Source organism: Trachemys scripta, chromosome 9 (genome assembly GCF_013100865.1).
Source record: "Trachemys scripta elegans isolate TJP31775 chromosome 9, CAS_Tse_1.0, whole genome shotgun sequence".
In the NCBI taxonomy this organism is placed as follows: domain Eukaryota; kingdom Metazoa; phylum Chordata; order Testudines; family Emydidae; genus Trachemys; species Trachemys scripta.
In genome coordinates this window covers 25,242,793-25,258,977 of record NC_048306.1, presented here as the reverse complement: position 1 = coordinate 25,258,977, position 16,185 = coordinate 25,242,793, and the positions used below count along the sequence as shown (strand labels likewise).

At 48.1% G+C, this 16,185-nt stretch overlaps 1 protein-coding gene across 1 annotated transcript in view; it reads left to right on the top strand.

Annotated features, from left to right (window-relative positions):
* EFNB1 (ephrin B1) overlaps positions 1-12,683 on the top strand; it is a 128,812-nt gene extending 116,129 nt beyond the window's left edge. The window contains exons 4-5 of the mRNA XM_034780620.1: positions 2,152-2,280; positions 4,579-12,683. Coding sequence (XP_034636511.1) covers positions 2,152-2,280; positions 4,579-4,967 — 518 coding nt within the window. The 3' untranslated portion in view covers positions 4,968-12,683. The remainder of the gene's footprint in view (positions 1-2,151; positions 2,281-4,578) is intronic.
* Positions 12,684-16,185: the final 3,502 nt, after the last annotated feature.

The following is a 16,185-nucleotide window of genomic DNA, read 5'->3' as shown; positions in this document are numbered from 1 at the left end:
GCATGTAACCCCTTGGCTTCCTGGACCAGCCCTGTGAGGTGCAGAACCCTCCATGCAGAGCTGGGTTCCGGTTGGAGTTCAGGAGAAATGTTTGGTTTTGAGTGTTCTCAGGAAACGCAACCTAGCTTGCAGTCCTACCGTTTAACATGTACTGCTCTTGGGAAGGGGTGCCTGTGTGAAACCACCGTCCACCCACCTCTGTCGATTCGGGAGGCCGCTGATACTATGCTGTATTGTGGTCACACCGAGAATCCCCACTTGGGATTGGGGCCCCATTGTGCTGGGTGCCTTGTGCACACAGGAAGATACAGCGTTGCCTCAGAGAGCCCTCCCTGTAAACAATTACTGAATATCACGGAGGACGAGATGAGGTGAGGGAGGAGCATAATGAAGATAAGATCATGCCTTGCATTAGATCAGTGACTTGCACAACTTGGTGGTCCTGATGGTTCTCAATTGTCTTAAATGTCAATCAAATCACTCTCCTTGACTTACAACTAAATCATTGTTGCCTGGTTAGTTTCTTGTGGGTGTCACAGCAGAGGTGAGTCTAGTGGAGGGATTAGAAGGAGGAAACAGTAGTAGCCTTACAAATTAATTCAGGGAGGGCATTCCCTGCATAAAGGGGTAGTGTGGAGGAAACCACAGAGACTGATTCGAGAATAAAAACAATGATGAGTCCTTGTGGCATCTTAGAGACTAACAAATTTATTTGGGCATAAGCTTTCATGGGCTAGAACCCACTTCATCGGATGCATGAAGTGAAAAATACAGGAGCAGGTATAAATACCTGAAAGGATGGGGGTTGCTTTACCAAGTGTGAGGTCAGTCTAACGAGAGAAATCAATTAACAGCAGGATACCAAGGGAGGAAAAATAACTTTTGACGTAGTAATAGCGACCCATTACAGACCGTTGACAAGAAGGTGTAAGTAACAGTAGGGAGAAATTAGTATTAGGGAAATTAAGTTCAGGTTTTGTAATGACCCAACCACTCCCAGTCTTTATTCAGGCCTAAAGTCTGATGGTATCCAATTTGCAAATTAATTCCAGTTCTGCAGCTTCATGTTGGAGTCTGTTTTTGGACACCATCATAGGTCCTAACCACATCAGCCACACCATGCAGGGCTCGTTCACCTGCACATCTACCAATGTGATATATGCCATCATGTGCCAGCAATGCCCCTCTGCCATAAACATTGGCCAAACCGGACAGTCTCTACGCAAAAGAATAAATGGACACAAATCTGACATCAGGAATCATAACATTCAAAAACCAGTAGGAGAACACTTCAGTCTCTCTGGTCACTCAATAACAGACCTAAAACTGGCAATTCTTCAACCAAAAAACTTCAAAAACAGACTCCAACATGAAGGTGCAGAACTGGAATTAATTTGCAAACTGGATACCATCAGATTAGGCCTGAATAAAGACTGGGAGTGGTTGGGTTGCTGATACAGACTAACACAGCTATCACTCTGAAACCTGATTAGAGAATGACTTTCAAATGTGGGACTTAACATCAAACCATCACACATCCTCTAGTTAAAAGGAAATGCCTCAAATGCAAAACCAAGGCAGGACTTGTGCCTGCCTCCAGGAATCATGCTTGCTGGTGCGATAGGACACGAGGGGCAGTTCAGGCCCAGAGTCCTGGACACTGGTTGTTTGAACAAGGGAGAGAAGCCTTGTATCGCTCTGGTTCCCTCCAGCCCTTTTTCTATGTGGTTAGCCTAGCACTCAGTGTTGGAGCTGGGGGACGCAAGAACCAGAGTGCATGTTTAAAACCAAGGGGAATGTTTGCCCCTCCATACATAGTAGGGAAATGTACCCAGTGTTCCTAAGCCTCTTTACCAAGCCTCCCACTCTTACCCATCAATTCCTTGCCCCTGTGTCTCTGATTCCTTCCTCCTGCCCATACAAGCATGTAGCCCTTGCACAGGGCCAGCCCAGACTCCTGCCGCAATGCACTTATGCACATGCAGAGTGCTGTGCTGCACCACCTTTCTGAACAACGTTTGACATGGGCCCTCAGATACCAGGGTAAGGAGTGATGTTTAAGCGATTGACGGTGGAGGAAGAGCTACAGCTCTTGATGTTGTAATCTAGCACCTGGAAGCAGATTTCTCATCCAGTCTTTCTTTTTCACAGATCCAAATGCTGTGATCCCAGAGCAGCTGACAACCAGTCGGCCCAGCAAGGAATCTGACAATACAGTGAAAATCGCTACACAGAGTCCACGCCACAAGGTCCCTGTGGTGGAGGATCCTGGGAAGCCAGGTAGGTTTGCCTGTTCATTTTAGGAAAGAGAGAAAAACCAGTAGTGCTCTTAGTGGGGCCAGGGAAGTGGGGCCAGAACCAGCTATTGATTGCCAGAGGAGCCAAGCCCAGTTCAGTTCTAAGAATCCAGGGAAATTGAGATACCTTAGAGCAGGTAGTTAGATCAGACATGTGCAAGCTCTCTGCACCGGTTCCTGCAAACTCATCATCTGGGGTTCCCTCACCATGCATCTCCTGATGTCACTGCTCAGCCTCTGTTTGGTAGGGGCATAGACAGTGAGATGCTGCCAAAGTCCAGCGCAGTGGCAGAATGGACTTGGACTCTGAAGGATAATTCCTGGAGCTGCCTTTTCAGCTCCCCATTGTCTTAAGCAGGGGGAGTTTTCCTTTAGCACTCTCCTGCTGCTGTCTTCTGCATTGGTTGTTATCTGACGGTTTATTGAGGCAGAGTTCGGGGGGTTGGAAGAATAGAGGTTGCCTGGATTTTTGAGCCAAGCCTGGGTGAAAGGCCTTTGAAGGTGGTTTCCAGAGTTCCTGTCCCTGCTGAGAGAGAGCAGTGGAATCCGATGAAGTGGGGGAAAGCTGCTCGTTTCTCCATCTGTGATACAGACAGGCAGCCAAACTGCTCCCCTCAGGGGTCTGGAGCTGCCTTGGATTGGGTGGCTAGAGGGAGGTGGGGGCAGTAACAGGATATGGCAGGTCTACAGGCATCAGAACCCACTTTCAGTAGAGCTCTCTAGTCTTCTGGAGGGAGCAGGGACTCCTGGGGTTCATTCTGATTACAGACTGGATATGAACAGCCATCTGTCTCCAGTCCAGTAGGGAAATGTGAAAGGAGAGGATGTCAGATTAGGGTGAGGAAATAGGGCAACAATGGGCCAACAGTGTCTGAGAGTGTCCAAGGTTTCTCTCTTACGGTATGTCTACACTGCCAGTGAAGCTGTGATTGTAGCATGGGCAGGCATACCTGCGTTACCTGTGCTAGCTAGATTAAAGCTAACAATAGCTGTGTAGACATGGTGGCATGGGCTTCAACACAAACTAGCAACCAGAGTACAGGCCCTCTAGGGAGCCTGGGTAAATACTCTACTCTAGTTGCTAGGCTGTGCCATTATGTCTACACTGGTATTGTTAGCTTTAATCTAGCTAGTTTGGGTAACACGGGTATTCTTACCCGTGCTACGATCACATCTTCACTTGCAGTGTAAACATATTCTGAGATTGCATTGCTTCTTGAGACTGAGTAATAGGAGTTATGTACAAGGGGAACCCAGTACATGCAAAGTAAAAGAAGATATGCTGTGGACACTGCTGTGCTGGGGTCTCTCCAGAATATACCCATTCCTCCTCCTGGAATCAATGGGTCTGATGCTCCCACTAGCCGGACTGTTGCCTCTTCTATCTCAGTTCACGCGGAGGAAGGGCTGTGCTGCTGACTACCATCTGTAAGGGTTGGAGATGCAAATACAGCAGAGTGGGAGCCCTTCAGATCTTGCCAGCTCCTTGGTGTGTCCTCAAATCTGGGTGTAGTACTGGAACCCAGGTACTTAGGCTCCATAGTTTAGACATAGCCTGTGTCAGCATAGGGTATGTCTACACTATGGGGACTATACCAGGCTAGACATAGCCTACACTGGCAGATGGGTTTTCTGTTGTAGGAAAACCACCTCTCAGAACGATGTTAGCTATAATCACAGAGGCACTCTGCTGTCGACATAGCTGCGTCTACACTGAGGGCTATGTCAGCATAATTATGTTGGTCAGGGATTTTTTTCACACCCTAGACCATTGAGACTACATTGACATAACTTTTAAGTATAGACCAAGCCTTAGACTGAACTTCAACCCATATCCCCTCAAATCAACCGGTAAACGCTCTTCCTCTATCTCTTGCCCAGTCTTGTATCTTAACCTTCTCTTGTGTCCCATCCTATAATAGCTACTTTTCAGTTGCCATTGCAGTGCATTAGTGAACTGAGTTTCCTTTTCCTTATGCAGATGGGTGAATTTGGTGCTGGGCCAAGTGCTGGTAGGCGTACAAGCTTCTTCCCCAAAGCTCTACTAGTGTCCCTCATCCCTGATTTGCAGCTCCCCCTGCTATTCCCATCCACCACTCTTGCTAAATTGGGTGTGGTGGCTTTGCAGTGGAGCAAGGGGATTAGGCTGAGACCATGTAAATTATTTTTGTGGCTTAAGCAAGAGAAGAGCCCAGGTTCCCCAAGATGGAAGGGAGAATGACTAAATGTTTGGTCAGGAAGGTCATTTCCTCACTTTAATCCATCTTGTTTTCTCCCCCAGGCTCCGTTAACCAAGATGGGCAGAACACCCAAGGTGGCAGTGATGGATTCTTCAGCTCTAAGGTGGCAGTATTTGCTGCAATTGGTGCTGGCTGTGTCATCTTCATCCTCATCATCATCTTCCTTGTTGTCCTCCTGATCAAGATCCGCAAGCGGCACCGGAAGCACACCCAGCAGCGGGCAGCAGCCTTGTCACTTAGCACCTTGGCCAGTCCCAAGTGCAGCGGTAATGCAGGTTCAGAACCCAGCGATATCATCATCCCCTTACGGACTACAGAAAATAACTACTGCCCTCACTATGAGAAGGTGAGCGGGGACTATGGGCACCCCGTCTACATTGTCCAGGAGATGCCCCCTCAGAGCCCGGCCAACATCTACTACAAGGTCTGAGGAGCAGCCTCGGCAACCTACCAATGCAAGAGCACTAGAGAGCTGAGGGCCCTGGGGGCAGCCGCTGGCTCTCCCCACTAGTGTGCTCGCTCTGTGAGGGAGGAAGTGAAATGAACCCCATGGCAAGACCAGGGGAGCGCAAGGGTCTCGCACCAGATAGTGGATCACCCGCTCGCACGCTCTCGCTCTGTTTTCCCCTTTGTATTTAGTTTTGTAGTTCTCAGCTTTTGTAATCCCAAGACTCGAGGGTGGGCCTTCAGCATCCTCCTCCTGCTTCAGACTGCATCCTGGCTCTAGACGCATCTAGCCATGATATGGCCCTAGCTGCGCGCAACAGCCATTGTGCGTGGGCGCTGTGCCTTTCCTCACTCTGATGCCCCTGGCGATACCACAAAACTCTGCCCCCTCTTGATTTGGAGATGTCCCTTTCAGCTTTTCCATCTATATTATGTTAAGTATTCTTGTGTTTGGGGCTGTGCCAGTTGTTGCTTTGGTCCAGGATTGTCCTAGGAGTCGGATTAACTTGTGGGCCCTAGAGAAGAACCGCCACTCACCTGAGGAATGAGCAGCTTGCGGCAGCACTTTGCGTAGGCGTGCCAAGGACGTAGACCCTGTGTAGGGGGGAAGCTGACAAACCCAACCTACTATTATTATTATTATAATTATTTTTTAACTTTTGTAACGTTTTTATTTTTGTGAAATATTGGTGGGACTCTGAGCCACCACCTGCAAGCCTTCTGGCATGCTCTTCTCCCTCTGCCATGCCAATCCCCTGGCCATGCTCTGCCAGGACACACACTCTCACCTTCTGCTGTCCTTGCCATTTTAAACTTTTGTGTTCAGTGTGTAGCAGTCGACTCTTGTTTATCTGCTTAAACGGGGCGGGAAGAAGAGGAAAAATATAACTCAAATGGTCAGTGCATGAGAGAATCCAGGGCTCTACCCCATGCCACCCAGAGCCAGGAGCCTCTTCCCCTTCCACAAGACAGTAACCTTTATGGGAACTCCTCCAAAGGTGTGTCTTCTTCATAGCATGTCCCTCGCCTGATCTCTTTTCCTAGGACAGAGGCTGAGCTAGTTTCTCCAACATCAAGGAGAGGGCAGTAGGACAGCATTCACTGATAGCCTCAGTCAGGCTGGATCTGGGACTGGGTTGAGAGAAAAGGGTGGGAGCATTCAGTAACTTAGTCACAAGGTTCATTCTTGGCTCTGTCGTTTCAGCAGATCCTGAAGCTGGTTTGCTCTTTGGGTTCAGGCCACAGTGCTTCCATTTGGACTGGAAATGAAATGAATCATGCCTGCTCTGAAGCCCGTACTTGACATGTTCTCAGGAGGCTAGAGCAAGTGAGAAGAGAGCAGGAGGAGGTGGCTAAGAGGAAGAGAAAGCAAACTGCATCGATATTGGGGGTGGGGCAGATATTCAGTGGCCACAGCAGTTAGGCTGTTCTGGCCTTGGCTGAGCTGGGGAGGTCAGTATTCTGAGTAAGCTCATAGGCCGTCTAGGCCCCCATGTATCCCAGCAGCCTCATCCCTTCCACAGAGAGCAGCTGGGCCTCTTCTCCCGCTGACCCTCTTGGTTCTAGAACTCTTACACATTTCAGTGACTGCCAGGCATGAGGCTTGTTTTAACCATTGTACTGTCACTCTGGCTGGTCATGCTCTTTGTGCAGGCCCTTCGGGTGGGGAAGGCAGAGACTTGCTAAGTTTCTTGCTGTGGCACATCCTACACCAAGCCTCATAGCTGAATTGGCTCATTTCCTTTCCCTTCCGTTTCTGAAAAGCAAGGATTTGGTTTATCCAAGCTGGGTCCTTTCCTCTTGTGTTCTGGGAGCTGGCTTTTTCCACCCATTGCTGAGTCACTCCTAGATACTTTTTTGGTAGGAGGGGTAGCCTAACCCTGAAAGAGTAGCCCTTAATCATCACTACTGAGGCCTCTACCTATTAGCATTGGAAGCAACTGTCTGTTCCATGCTACCACTGCAGGAATCTTGTGCAGAAGGGGGAAAAACAAATCCTGTGATTGGCTGGCCTCTAAGAGCAAAGCCAGTCATGGAGGCGTAGCTCAGTGGTTTGAGCATTGGTCTGCTAAACCCAGGGTTGTGAGTTCAATCCTTGAGAGGGCCATTTAGGGATCTGGGGTAAAAAATCTGTCTGGGGATTGGTCCTGCTTTGAGCAGGGGGTTAGACTAGATGACCTCCTGAGGTCCCTTCCACCCCTGATATTCTATGATTCAGCGCTAGAAGCGGGGCTTAGCTCCTCGATGGCTTCAGCAAACCCTATTGATTGCTGTTGTCATGGCATGAGCACCAGTCAAAGACCCTGCTCCATCCTCCTGATTTACCAGGTAACAACTCATCCTATCTGGCTCCTTTCCGTGTATGCATGCGTCCCACCTCACAGGGCAGGAGTGGCAGTGTCCTGGAGTAGAGCGGAACCTTTCACAAGAATACTGCAGTTCTTGCAGTTATGGCCCCAGACCTAGTAGTAACATGACTGAGTGGCAGTGTTTGAGGCCATGACTGGGATCTTGGAGCATCTTTGAGAAGGTCCTGCCATGCTGACCTTGTTGTGTCCAAGGGAAGGATGGCTACATTCCCAGTCTGTCCTGTGGGGGGATTTCCCAACATCTCATAAAAATGTAGGGTTGAAAGGGACCTCGAGAGGGCAAGTGCAGCCCCCTTTGCTGAAGTAGGACCAAGTAAACCTAGACCATCTCTCACAGGAGTTCAAAGACTATTAGGAACACATTAGACAATGATGGGGATTCCGCAACCACCCGTGGGAGCCTATTCCAGAGTTTAATTACCCTTATCTTTAAGAAATTTTTCCTAATATTTAACCTGAATCTCCCTAGCTGCAGTTTAAGCCCATTACTGCTTGTCCTACTTCAGTGGACATGGAGAACAATTGTTCCCTGTCCCGTTTATAACAGCCTTTCACGTATTTGAAGACTGTTGTCAGGTCCCCCTCACCCCAGCTGTCTTTTCTCAAGACTAAATAAGCCCAGTTTTTTTAACCTTTCCTCATAGGTCAGGTCTCCTAACCCTTTTATCATTTTTGTTGCTGTGCTCTGGACTCTCACATCTTTCTTAAAGTGTGGTGCCCAGAACTGGACACAGTTCTCCTGCTGAGGCCTAAAAGAATAATTGTCTTAAGTGAATGTGATGTGATAACAAGGTGAGAGCCAGTGTGACCTTCTGTGACCTTGTGTGGCTGCCTTGGCATCTGTCCCTGGGACGGGGTGGGGGAGGCACGTTTCTGACCCATCTGATGCTGCCTCCACCTCATGCATGAGCATGGGTGGGGAGTGAGAGAGTTGCTTGCCTTTTCCTTTGGGAAGTGGCTGCTTTGGAGGAAGTATAGTGTGAGGGATAGAACTTGTGGTGGGAAGCCAGTCCCTTAACTTATCCTTGAACCAAATAGTGAGGGTATTCCCAAGAGACAGAAAGTCCCTTCTCTCTCCTGTCCTCTCTGTGAGATTCAGGTATGGAGTCATCACTCCCCCCATGCAGGTCCTGCTCTGCTGGGCATGGTACTTAGGAGTCATTTAGTCCACTGGACTCAGCCTGAGGCTGGCCCCAAGAGCATGTGTGCTGCTGCCATCTGCCTTTCCCAATCCCATTTCTGGGCGGGGATTAATCATTTTATTAGTTTACTGGATCCCATTTGTAAATCCATGAAAGGAATTGGCTAGAGCACACTGTCTTAAACTGTCTTTGGAGCTGCAACTGTTGCATGGTGGAGACTTGCACTATGGGAATCAGAGGCCATCAGGACATGACAGGGGCCACAGCACCCATGTCAGCCTCCAAGCTGGGTTCTGCTTTAGGTGCTGGGCTAGTGCCCTAGCACTCCCTCTGTTTTCCCCGCATGTTTCTTTCATGTGACTCCAACTGTTCATGTTTACTGGTGGTCCCAGAATTGGCTGTTTGGAAGTGCACAGCTGGAGAGAACCACCATGCAATGTGGCTGGGTGTGATGAGTACGTGGCTGCAGGCAGCAAGGGGAGATGTGGCCCAACTCCGGGTACAGCCCAGTAAGCAGGGAGAGGGAAGACAAAGCACAGCATACAGTGGGGGATGTCGCTGTCCTGATCTCATTACAGGGAGTCTCTCCAGAATCCTGGCCTTGTGCCTTCTCCCTCTAACCCAGGGCACTTATTTCCATAAGGCAACTGTAAAACCAAGAGGGATGTGGGGCCCTCTGAGTTCCAGAGGGGAGAGCGGGCACTGTGCTCTGTGGAAATGGCCTCCTGGGGGCTGCATCAAAGAGCAATTGTTTAGTTTTTTAGAAATGGAAAAATGAGAGCTTGGGGTCGAGCAGAGCGGCATTCTCCTCTCTCTCCCTCTCCAATCCCAGACAGGGCAACAAGCAGGATGCCCCACACCCTCCACTTCTCAGCACAGTGCAAGGCAATAAACCAGCTAGAGTCATGGCTGCCTTTACAGTGGGAGGAGAAGAGCCTTAGAATCACAGGGAACTTAACCTGATCCCATTGTCCCTCCCTCAGGCTCCGGGCTGAGACACAGCAGAAGGGACACTGGTCAGCTGCCAGCCCCTGAGAGATGGCAGGATGGAAAGAGGTTTCATTTTGCACCTTTCAGTTTTGCTCCCTCCCCAAATGCACCTTTTCTTCCCCGCTGCGGGGTCTGTGCAGGATGCCGTGCTGTGCCACATAGTTGCCAGGCTGGGCAGAGTGTTTTGCCGAGGTGTTTCTAAAGGGCTTAGACAAGAGTGCACTTTGAGGCTTGCTCGGCTGAGGTCGTCGGCCAAGGTCCATGTTTTTCAGGACTCCACAGAGGATTGACTGAGTCTGTTGTGTAAAATTGCAAAAAGATTCTAATCTTAAAGAAATGCCCCCCTCCCCAAAAAATCAGCATCCTGTTTCCAGGTGCAACTAAAACAATCGAGATTCCTAACGCTGGAGAAGCAGCCCAGCCTGTGTGCATTGTTAAAGAACCGTTTGTTTACAAGGAGTTTCACCTCCCAGCCTGGAAAGGCATACTTGGCAGTGGTTTGAGATTTCGATGGTCAAGCTGGGGGCATGCTTGATGGGAAGGGCTAGGAGATGCCAGGGGCCTGGCCAGATGTTTATACCAAAAGTAGATAAATACAATTATTCCAACGTTTATTGTTAGCTCTCCAATGTGATTACTGCCCCCTGAATGCAGTGACTGTCCGCTCGCCCCTCTCCTGCTTTTCTGGGATTTTTAAATTTTAGTAGTCTACTGCTAATGAAAGGGCAAAACCACCCATCATCAACAGAATGTGGGTTGCTTGTTCGTAACCCCCATAAACTTAACTAACTCCTCTAGCTGTGGGCAGCTGAAAAACTTGTAACCATGTCCAGGGGTGAAATTTGAACTGTAATCTTGCTGCGCACCTCAGTCTGCTGGGTCCTAAAACTGAGTGTCCCTTTTGTTCTTTTCACTGAAAGAATTGAAGGTGTTTTGTTTTTGTTTTGTTTGTGTGTAAATACTAGTCTTTTTTGGAAGAAATAATGTAAAGATGTTTTGTATAAACTCTGAATTATTTTCTGGTTGCTTTTTCTTAGAAAAAGAAATGAGAACTAAAAAAAAAAAAATAACTGCAAGAACGGGTGTAAAACATTGTCATATCGCAATCAAATCCAGGAGGCTCATCAGCTAAAGGGTGTGTGTGCGCGCGCACTTTGGTGGAGCCATGGAGAATTAGGGAATGGGGTCTTCATTGCACCGCGATGCCCTTCTGACAAGAAAAATTACTACATGACCGCAGGAAGAGGGACTGAAGCTTGAGCCTACCCAAGCCCCACCACCCCATGTGGGGGGCCAAAGCCCAAAGGCTTCAGCCCCAGGCAGGAGGCTTGTAACATGACCTCACTGCCCAGAGTTGAAGTCCTCAGGCTTTGGCTTCAGCCCCAGACAGTAGGGCTCGGGCTTTGGCTTCAATCCTGGGCCCCAGAAAGTCTAAGCCAGCCCTGGTGACCCCATTAAAATGGGGTCGTGACCCACAGTTTGAGAACCACTGCTCTAAAAGCAGTTGGTAAATCCCCCCCCTCCCATTTTTAAAAAAGGTTTTAAGCCAAACTCATGAATTTGGGGGGCCTACCTCGTGATGTGGGAGTTGTCAGTGCTGGGGTGGGATGTTAACCCACCCCCTCTTCTTTCTAATTGATAAATGAAAGCTAAACTCTCCCCACCCACCCCTTACTGTGCCTGATGCCTTCATGTCAAAGAAATGCACTCTGCCTAACTAAAGTGAATGAGTGGGGAAGCACCAGAGGTTAGTGCCATGGGGGGAGATGTGCACGTGCCTCATGGAAGCCATTTCCAGCTCTGCTGTCACATCACGAGTTGCAGGTGGTTCAGGGATGGAAGAGGACTAATAGGTCTGTCTCCAAGGTCTGAGTCTGTGGTGATTGCCCTGTGTATTACAGCTGCTGGTCAGTTAGTTATGCCAAAAACCTTCTGCATTATATCAACACAATGAGTTCATGTGAGGTGGTTGCTGCAGTACCAAGTTCTCTGGAATGTTAAGATAAATTGATGAGGTGAAAAGGGTCAAGGGAGCCCATTGTCTCCATGGCAGTGCACGCGCAAACACACCCCGTAACGTGACGTGCTCCCACATTTCAGAGATGTCAACAGGTACACGTTCGTGGGGGGTGTACCTATGGTGTGTATGCAAATACACTCTGGCATGATAGATGAGCCCATGCATCACAGCCATGTGCACATTTGGGTCATCTCATTAAACACCACAATCCAGTATTCAGCAGCAAGTTAAACTTCCTTCCATTTTCCTAAGTTGGGGAGCTCCTTAAGTCATGTGATCAACCAGTGGCGCTGCTGGCCTCGGCCGCCTTTGCCCATCTATGCTGGAGCAGTAACAGTCAGTTATGGTCTCACAGGTATTCTGGCTGGATCATGCTCTCGCCTTTCCTTCCTGCACCTCAGGCTCTTTCTTGCCCGTACAGCTGATGCTGCCAGCAGGATACTCCCAACTGTAAAAGATCGGAGGTAGCAAGTCATCCTCGTGCATTTCTGGAGTGTCAGTGAACCAGACAAAGGAGGGTGATTCATGAACACATTCTGGGACTAGATTAGTGGTCAGGCTGCCAGTGCTGTGCCGCCCTGCTGCTGTAACTGATGTCCTCATCTGTATGCAGAGAGTACAGATGCTCTCCAGCCCCAGGGCTAATGAGTGTTTACACATTTTGCCTTCATTACCAGAATTAAAGTACTCACCGCCTCTCCAGAGAGTGCCCATCCACTCAGGCCTCTCCTTGGCAGGCAACAGATGACTTGGTCTGAGAAACACTCCAAAATGAGAGTGCCTCTTCTCAGGAATGATTTTTCCCTTCCCACCCTCATGATGAATTGCAAGGTGCAGAGTATTTCTCCCTGCCCTAGAGCAAGATAGTCGGTGGGCAAGCAACTCACTGGCTGGTTGATCATCTCTTGGTTTCTAATCATGTTCCATACATATGTTAAGTTTTGGTTTGGCTTCTGGGCCACGGCCCAGAGTCCTGGAATCCTATTGGTCATGCTCACCCAAACCATGTATTCTTTTGTTCTTGTCATGTTCCTTTTTTTATTCCTTTGCCTTTCACACAGCTGCTTTCACCCAGTATCATATCATCAATAATCAGTAATATGGAATCTGAATTCCATGGAGCCATGATGGAACCTGATATATTGTTAAATAAAAGATTTTTTTCCTATGGAAACCTAGCAGTCTTCAGTGTGTTTTTGTTCCTGCCCCAGACTCTTTTTGGAAATAATGTTGTTTTAAAAGAACCAGGAACAGGTTGACTCAGGGAATTGATAATGGGCTACGAAGCAGCACCTTGAGGTGCTGAGTGCTAGACTGAGAAGCATTTGGAGAGTTTCTTTATTTTGACTGTAAAAAAAAAAAAGGTCACACATATAGTTGCATATACCCAATTGTAACCCCCTCTCACTTGTCTTGTTTGACTATCAGCTCCTCAGGGAAGCGATCTCATGTTCTGTGTTTGTACAGCTCCAAGCACAATGGAGTTCTGAGCCTGACTGCAGCCTTAACTGCAACATGAAACTGCCGCTGCTTTGAATCAGGTCCAAATTAGAACCCACCGAAGCTTTTCTATCTGCGTATCCGTAATTGGCCCTCTGGTAAATAGGTTTGGTCCTGTGCTAGTGGGGTAAGGATCCATATAATACAAATGGCCAATGTAAATGGTTCCAGTGGATTTTGTCTCAGCCAGAAAGCAAATGTGCCATGACTGAACTCTCCTCTCTCCCTGAGGTAGGGCTATAGGACCTTGGCCGAGGGCAGCCAGAGGGGAAGCTCATGTTCTGTAGAGACACAGAACTTCAGTCACTGGGGCTGTCAGCCCAGCATCTTCCACCAGCACTGAGTAGCGCCCTTAAATATTAAACCAAGTCGCAGACGTGTCAAAGAACTGGGAGTGATTTTTCAGTTTGGAAACAAGTTAGGCTCTCCGTGTCTCATTCACCACCCTAGGGTTGCTTTCGTGAAATCAGGATCTTTGTTCCTTAGCACAAATACAGAGATCAGCACCCTCTGCCGGGGCCATTGTCCTTGGCTGCTGTGGGGAAGCCTTGTGAAACCCCAGTCAGTGGAATCTGCCTGAAGTTGGGGGTTGGCAGCAGGAGAAGGAACCACAAGCACCCTGCTCCTGTGCTGAAGACAATGCCCTGAGATTGTACATAATCTCTGAGGGTATTGCCCAGTGGCTGGAAGCATAGGCCCCCTTTCGCTATTGATATTTATTTAATCATTCCTCCATATAACTTAATTTAATAAGTTATTAAAAAGTCATTCTGGGAAATGGCAGTAATAAATCCTTAACAGATGGTGCCATAACCAGCTCCGAAGCAGGCTCCACCATAGCTGTTGCTCTGCCTATTTATAACCTGCTTTAATATAGGATTTTACATGACTATAAAGTACCACAAAATGCAATAAATAATAGATGAGAAGCATTAGCAAAATGGATCCACTGAGCATGAAGCCCTTCTGCTTTGCTTGGTCACTTCTCACTGCAAGTTGGGTGGGTTCTGAGGCCAGTACTGCCCCTCCTGTGTGAGTCTATTGCCAAGTGCCAGTCTGTGTACTCACTGCCTAGGCATCAGCTTGACAAATCTAAGACATGCTGTTCCCTTCCCCCGGGTGGAGAATAGGGAAACCAGCTACACAATGAGCTGTCTGCTCCTGAGTGGAAAACTGTCCAGGACTTCCCAAGTGATTGGCTTTGGTAGTCTTTAGTTCTTGTCCTACACTGTAGGATAGCACTGCTATGGGATACTGTGAACGTGTATTTAATAGGACTTTCTGTTCAGCCATGTTCCACTCGAAACGCAGCTGTACTTCATTAGTTGGGACCCTTTGACCTGCAAGGCACTATAGAAATGGAAGATCCCTCTCTCCAAGTGGAATGGAAAGTGTAAGGATGTTGCTATCTCCCTCCACCCACTAACCTGCAGAGATGACTGTATACTCAGGAGAACTTGGAAACCTTTGACTGCCTTGCTCCCTAGCAACTCTGCAGAGAGCGCCTCTGCCATTGCTCCACTTGCCTCCATATGCTAAATTAAAAGCCACTCGACATGTGAAATACAAAGACTGTGATTTATGTCAGATAGAATCTTTGCAGAAATGATCCAAGGGAATGTGAAATGTCGAATTCATTTCCTGTGAAGGAAGTTCCTGGTGGGGCGTATTTAATGCTCTCCAGGCAGATGCCTGTGGGATTCCATAAGACAGAAGCCCTCATAAGGGAAAGGGCTTGCTTCTGATTCTTTATGGATGAATCCAAACCTTAGAAGAGGGTCTCTTCTATATTCCTGGGATTTGGACTGGGAATCAGGACATCTGGGGTTGGCCCTTCTTACTGGGAAAGATGCCATAAGCAAAATCTGCTGGCTTAGCAACCTCCCAAGATGCAGAGAAGACATCAGGGTGAATGAAGGGATCCCTCAGTGTAGTTCATATGGGACTTGAAGTCTGAAGCATTTGGGATCATCTGGGATGAAAGGTGCCAGACAAGTATAATGTCATGATCAGAGACACTGCATGACCCAGGCAGGAGGAGGCTGGTTAGAAAGGAAAGAGCTGCTCTTTATACATTGACCGTGCTAACTAGCAATGAATGGGAAAGAGGGGCTGGGGGAAGGTGAAGTTCACTAAAACAAGACTGAAGTGAATTTCATGCTGTAGAAAGATGACACGGTGAACTGCAAAGTCCCCTTTACACTGCATAAGTACAAGATGGCCTGTGGAATGCAAGCATCCCTTACATCCAACTCCACCGATGTGCCTGACTTCTCCCTGCAGCGATCACCCCTGGTCGTGATGGTGGGTAGGTGGTGAAGGTAATCGATATATAGGTTTAAAGTTTGTTCAGTTGCCCCCTTGTAAGCATGAACACTTTCTATTCTTGGAGGGAATGGAACTTTTCTCTTGATCTCTTCTGTGGTTCCTTAGACAAAGTGTCCAACACAAAATGAATCATTTTCTTATTTTCTTTAGCTAGTAGGTGGAGTTCAGAACTAGGTGGAGCCTGTTTCAGTTTAAACAGAAGTGTGGATAGTTTTTTCTGATTTTTGAGGGTCAGGAGGAATTAAGTTGTTAACCATATATTCCAGTCATGCTTGTCATCTCTCTCTCATCCTGTAGATCCATGTATGTCAAGAAAACTCCTTGAACAGCTGGATCACTGAGGGCCATGATTCATTTCCTAAAATTGTCTTTGAACCCCTGCCAAGGAGTTGGACTGACCTCAGAAGGTTCCTTCAGCACAGAAACAGAGCTTAGGGAGACCTCCTGAAGTCCATCTCTGACCAGCTGTTGCTACAAAGCAACGGAATTCCAATAAGGCAGCTAACTCTGTCCAGTCGATCAGCACTATTGTCCATTTATCATGACCACACGTTTTCCTGTGGGCCAGGAACTCCACTGTGGCTCTGCTCTGGCCAGGTCTGACTCAGCAGAAAAGTGTCCTCATGAACACATTCATGAATGGATTAATTAACAGACAGAGAGTTCTCTTATAGAAAGAAATGAGAATGAAACCTCATGATGTCTCCCTAATGGAGCCTGTGGGAGGCATGGCCTTGGAATTGCTGTGCCTGCAGTCACTATTTGCTCTGGGTCCTTTTTAGAATCTGAGCTGTATTTTCCTGGGATAGTTCTCCCTTGGGGAGGGATTCTTCCACTCATAGAAATGTTTGT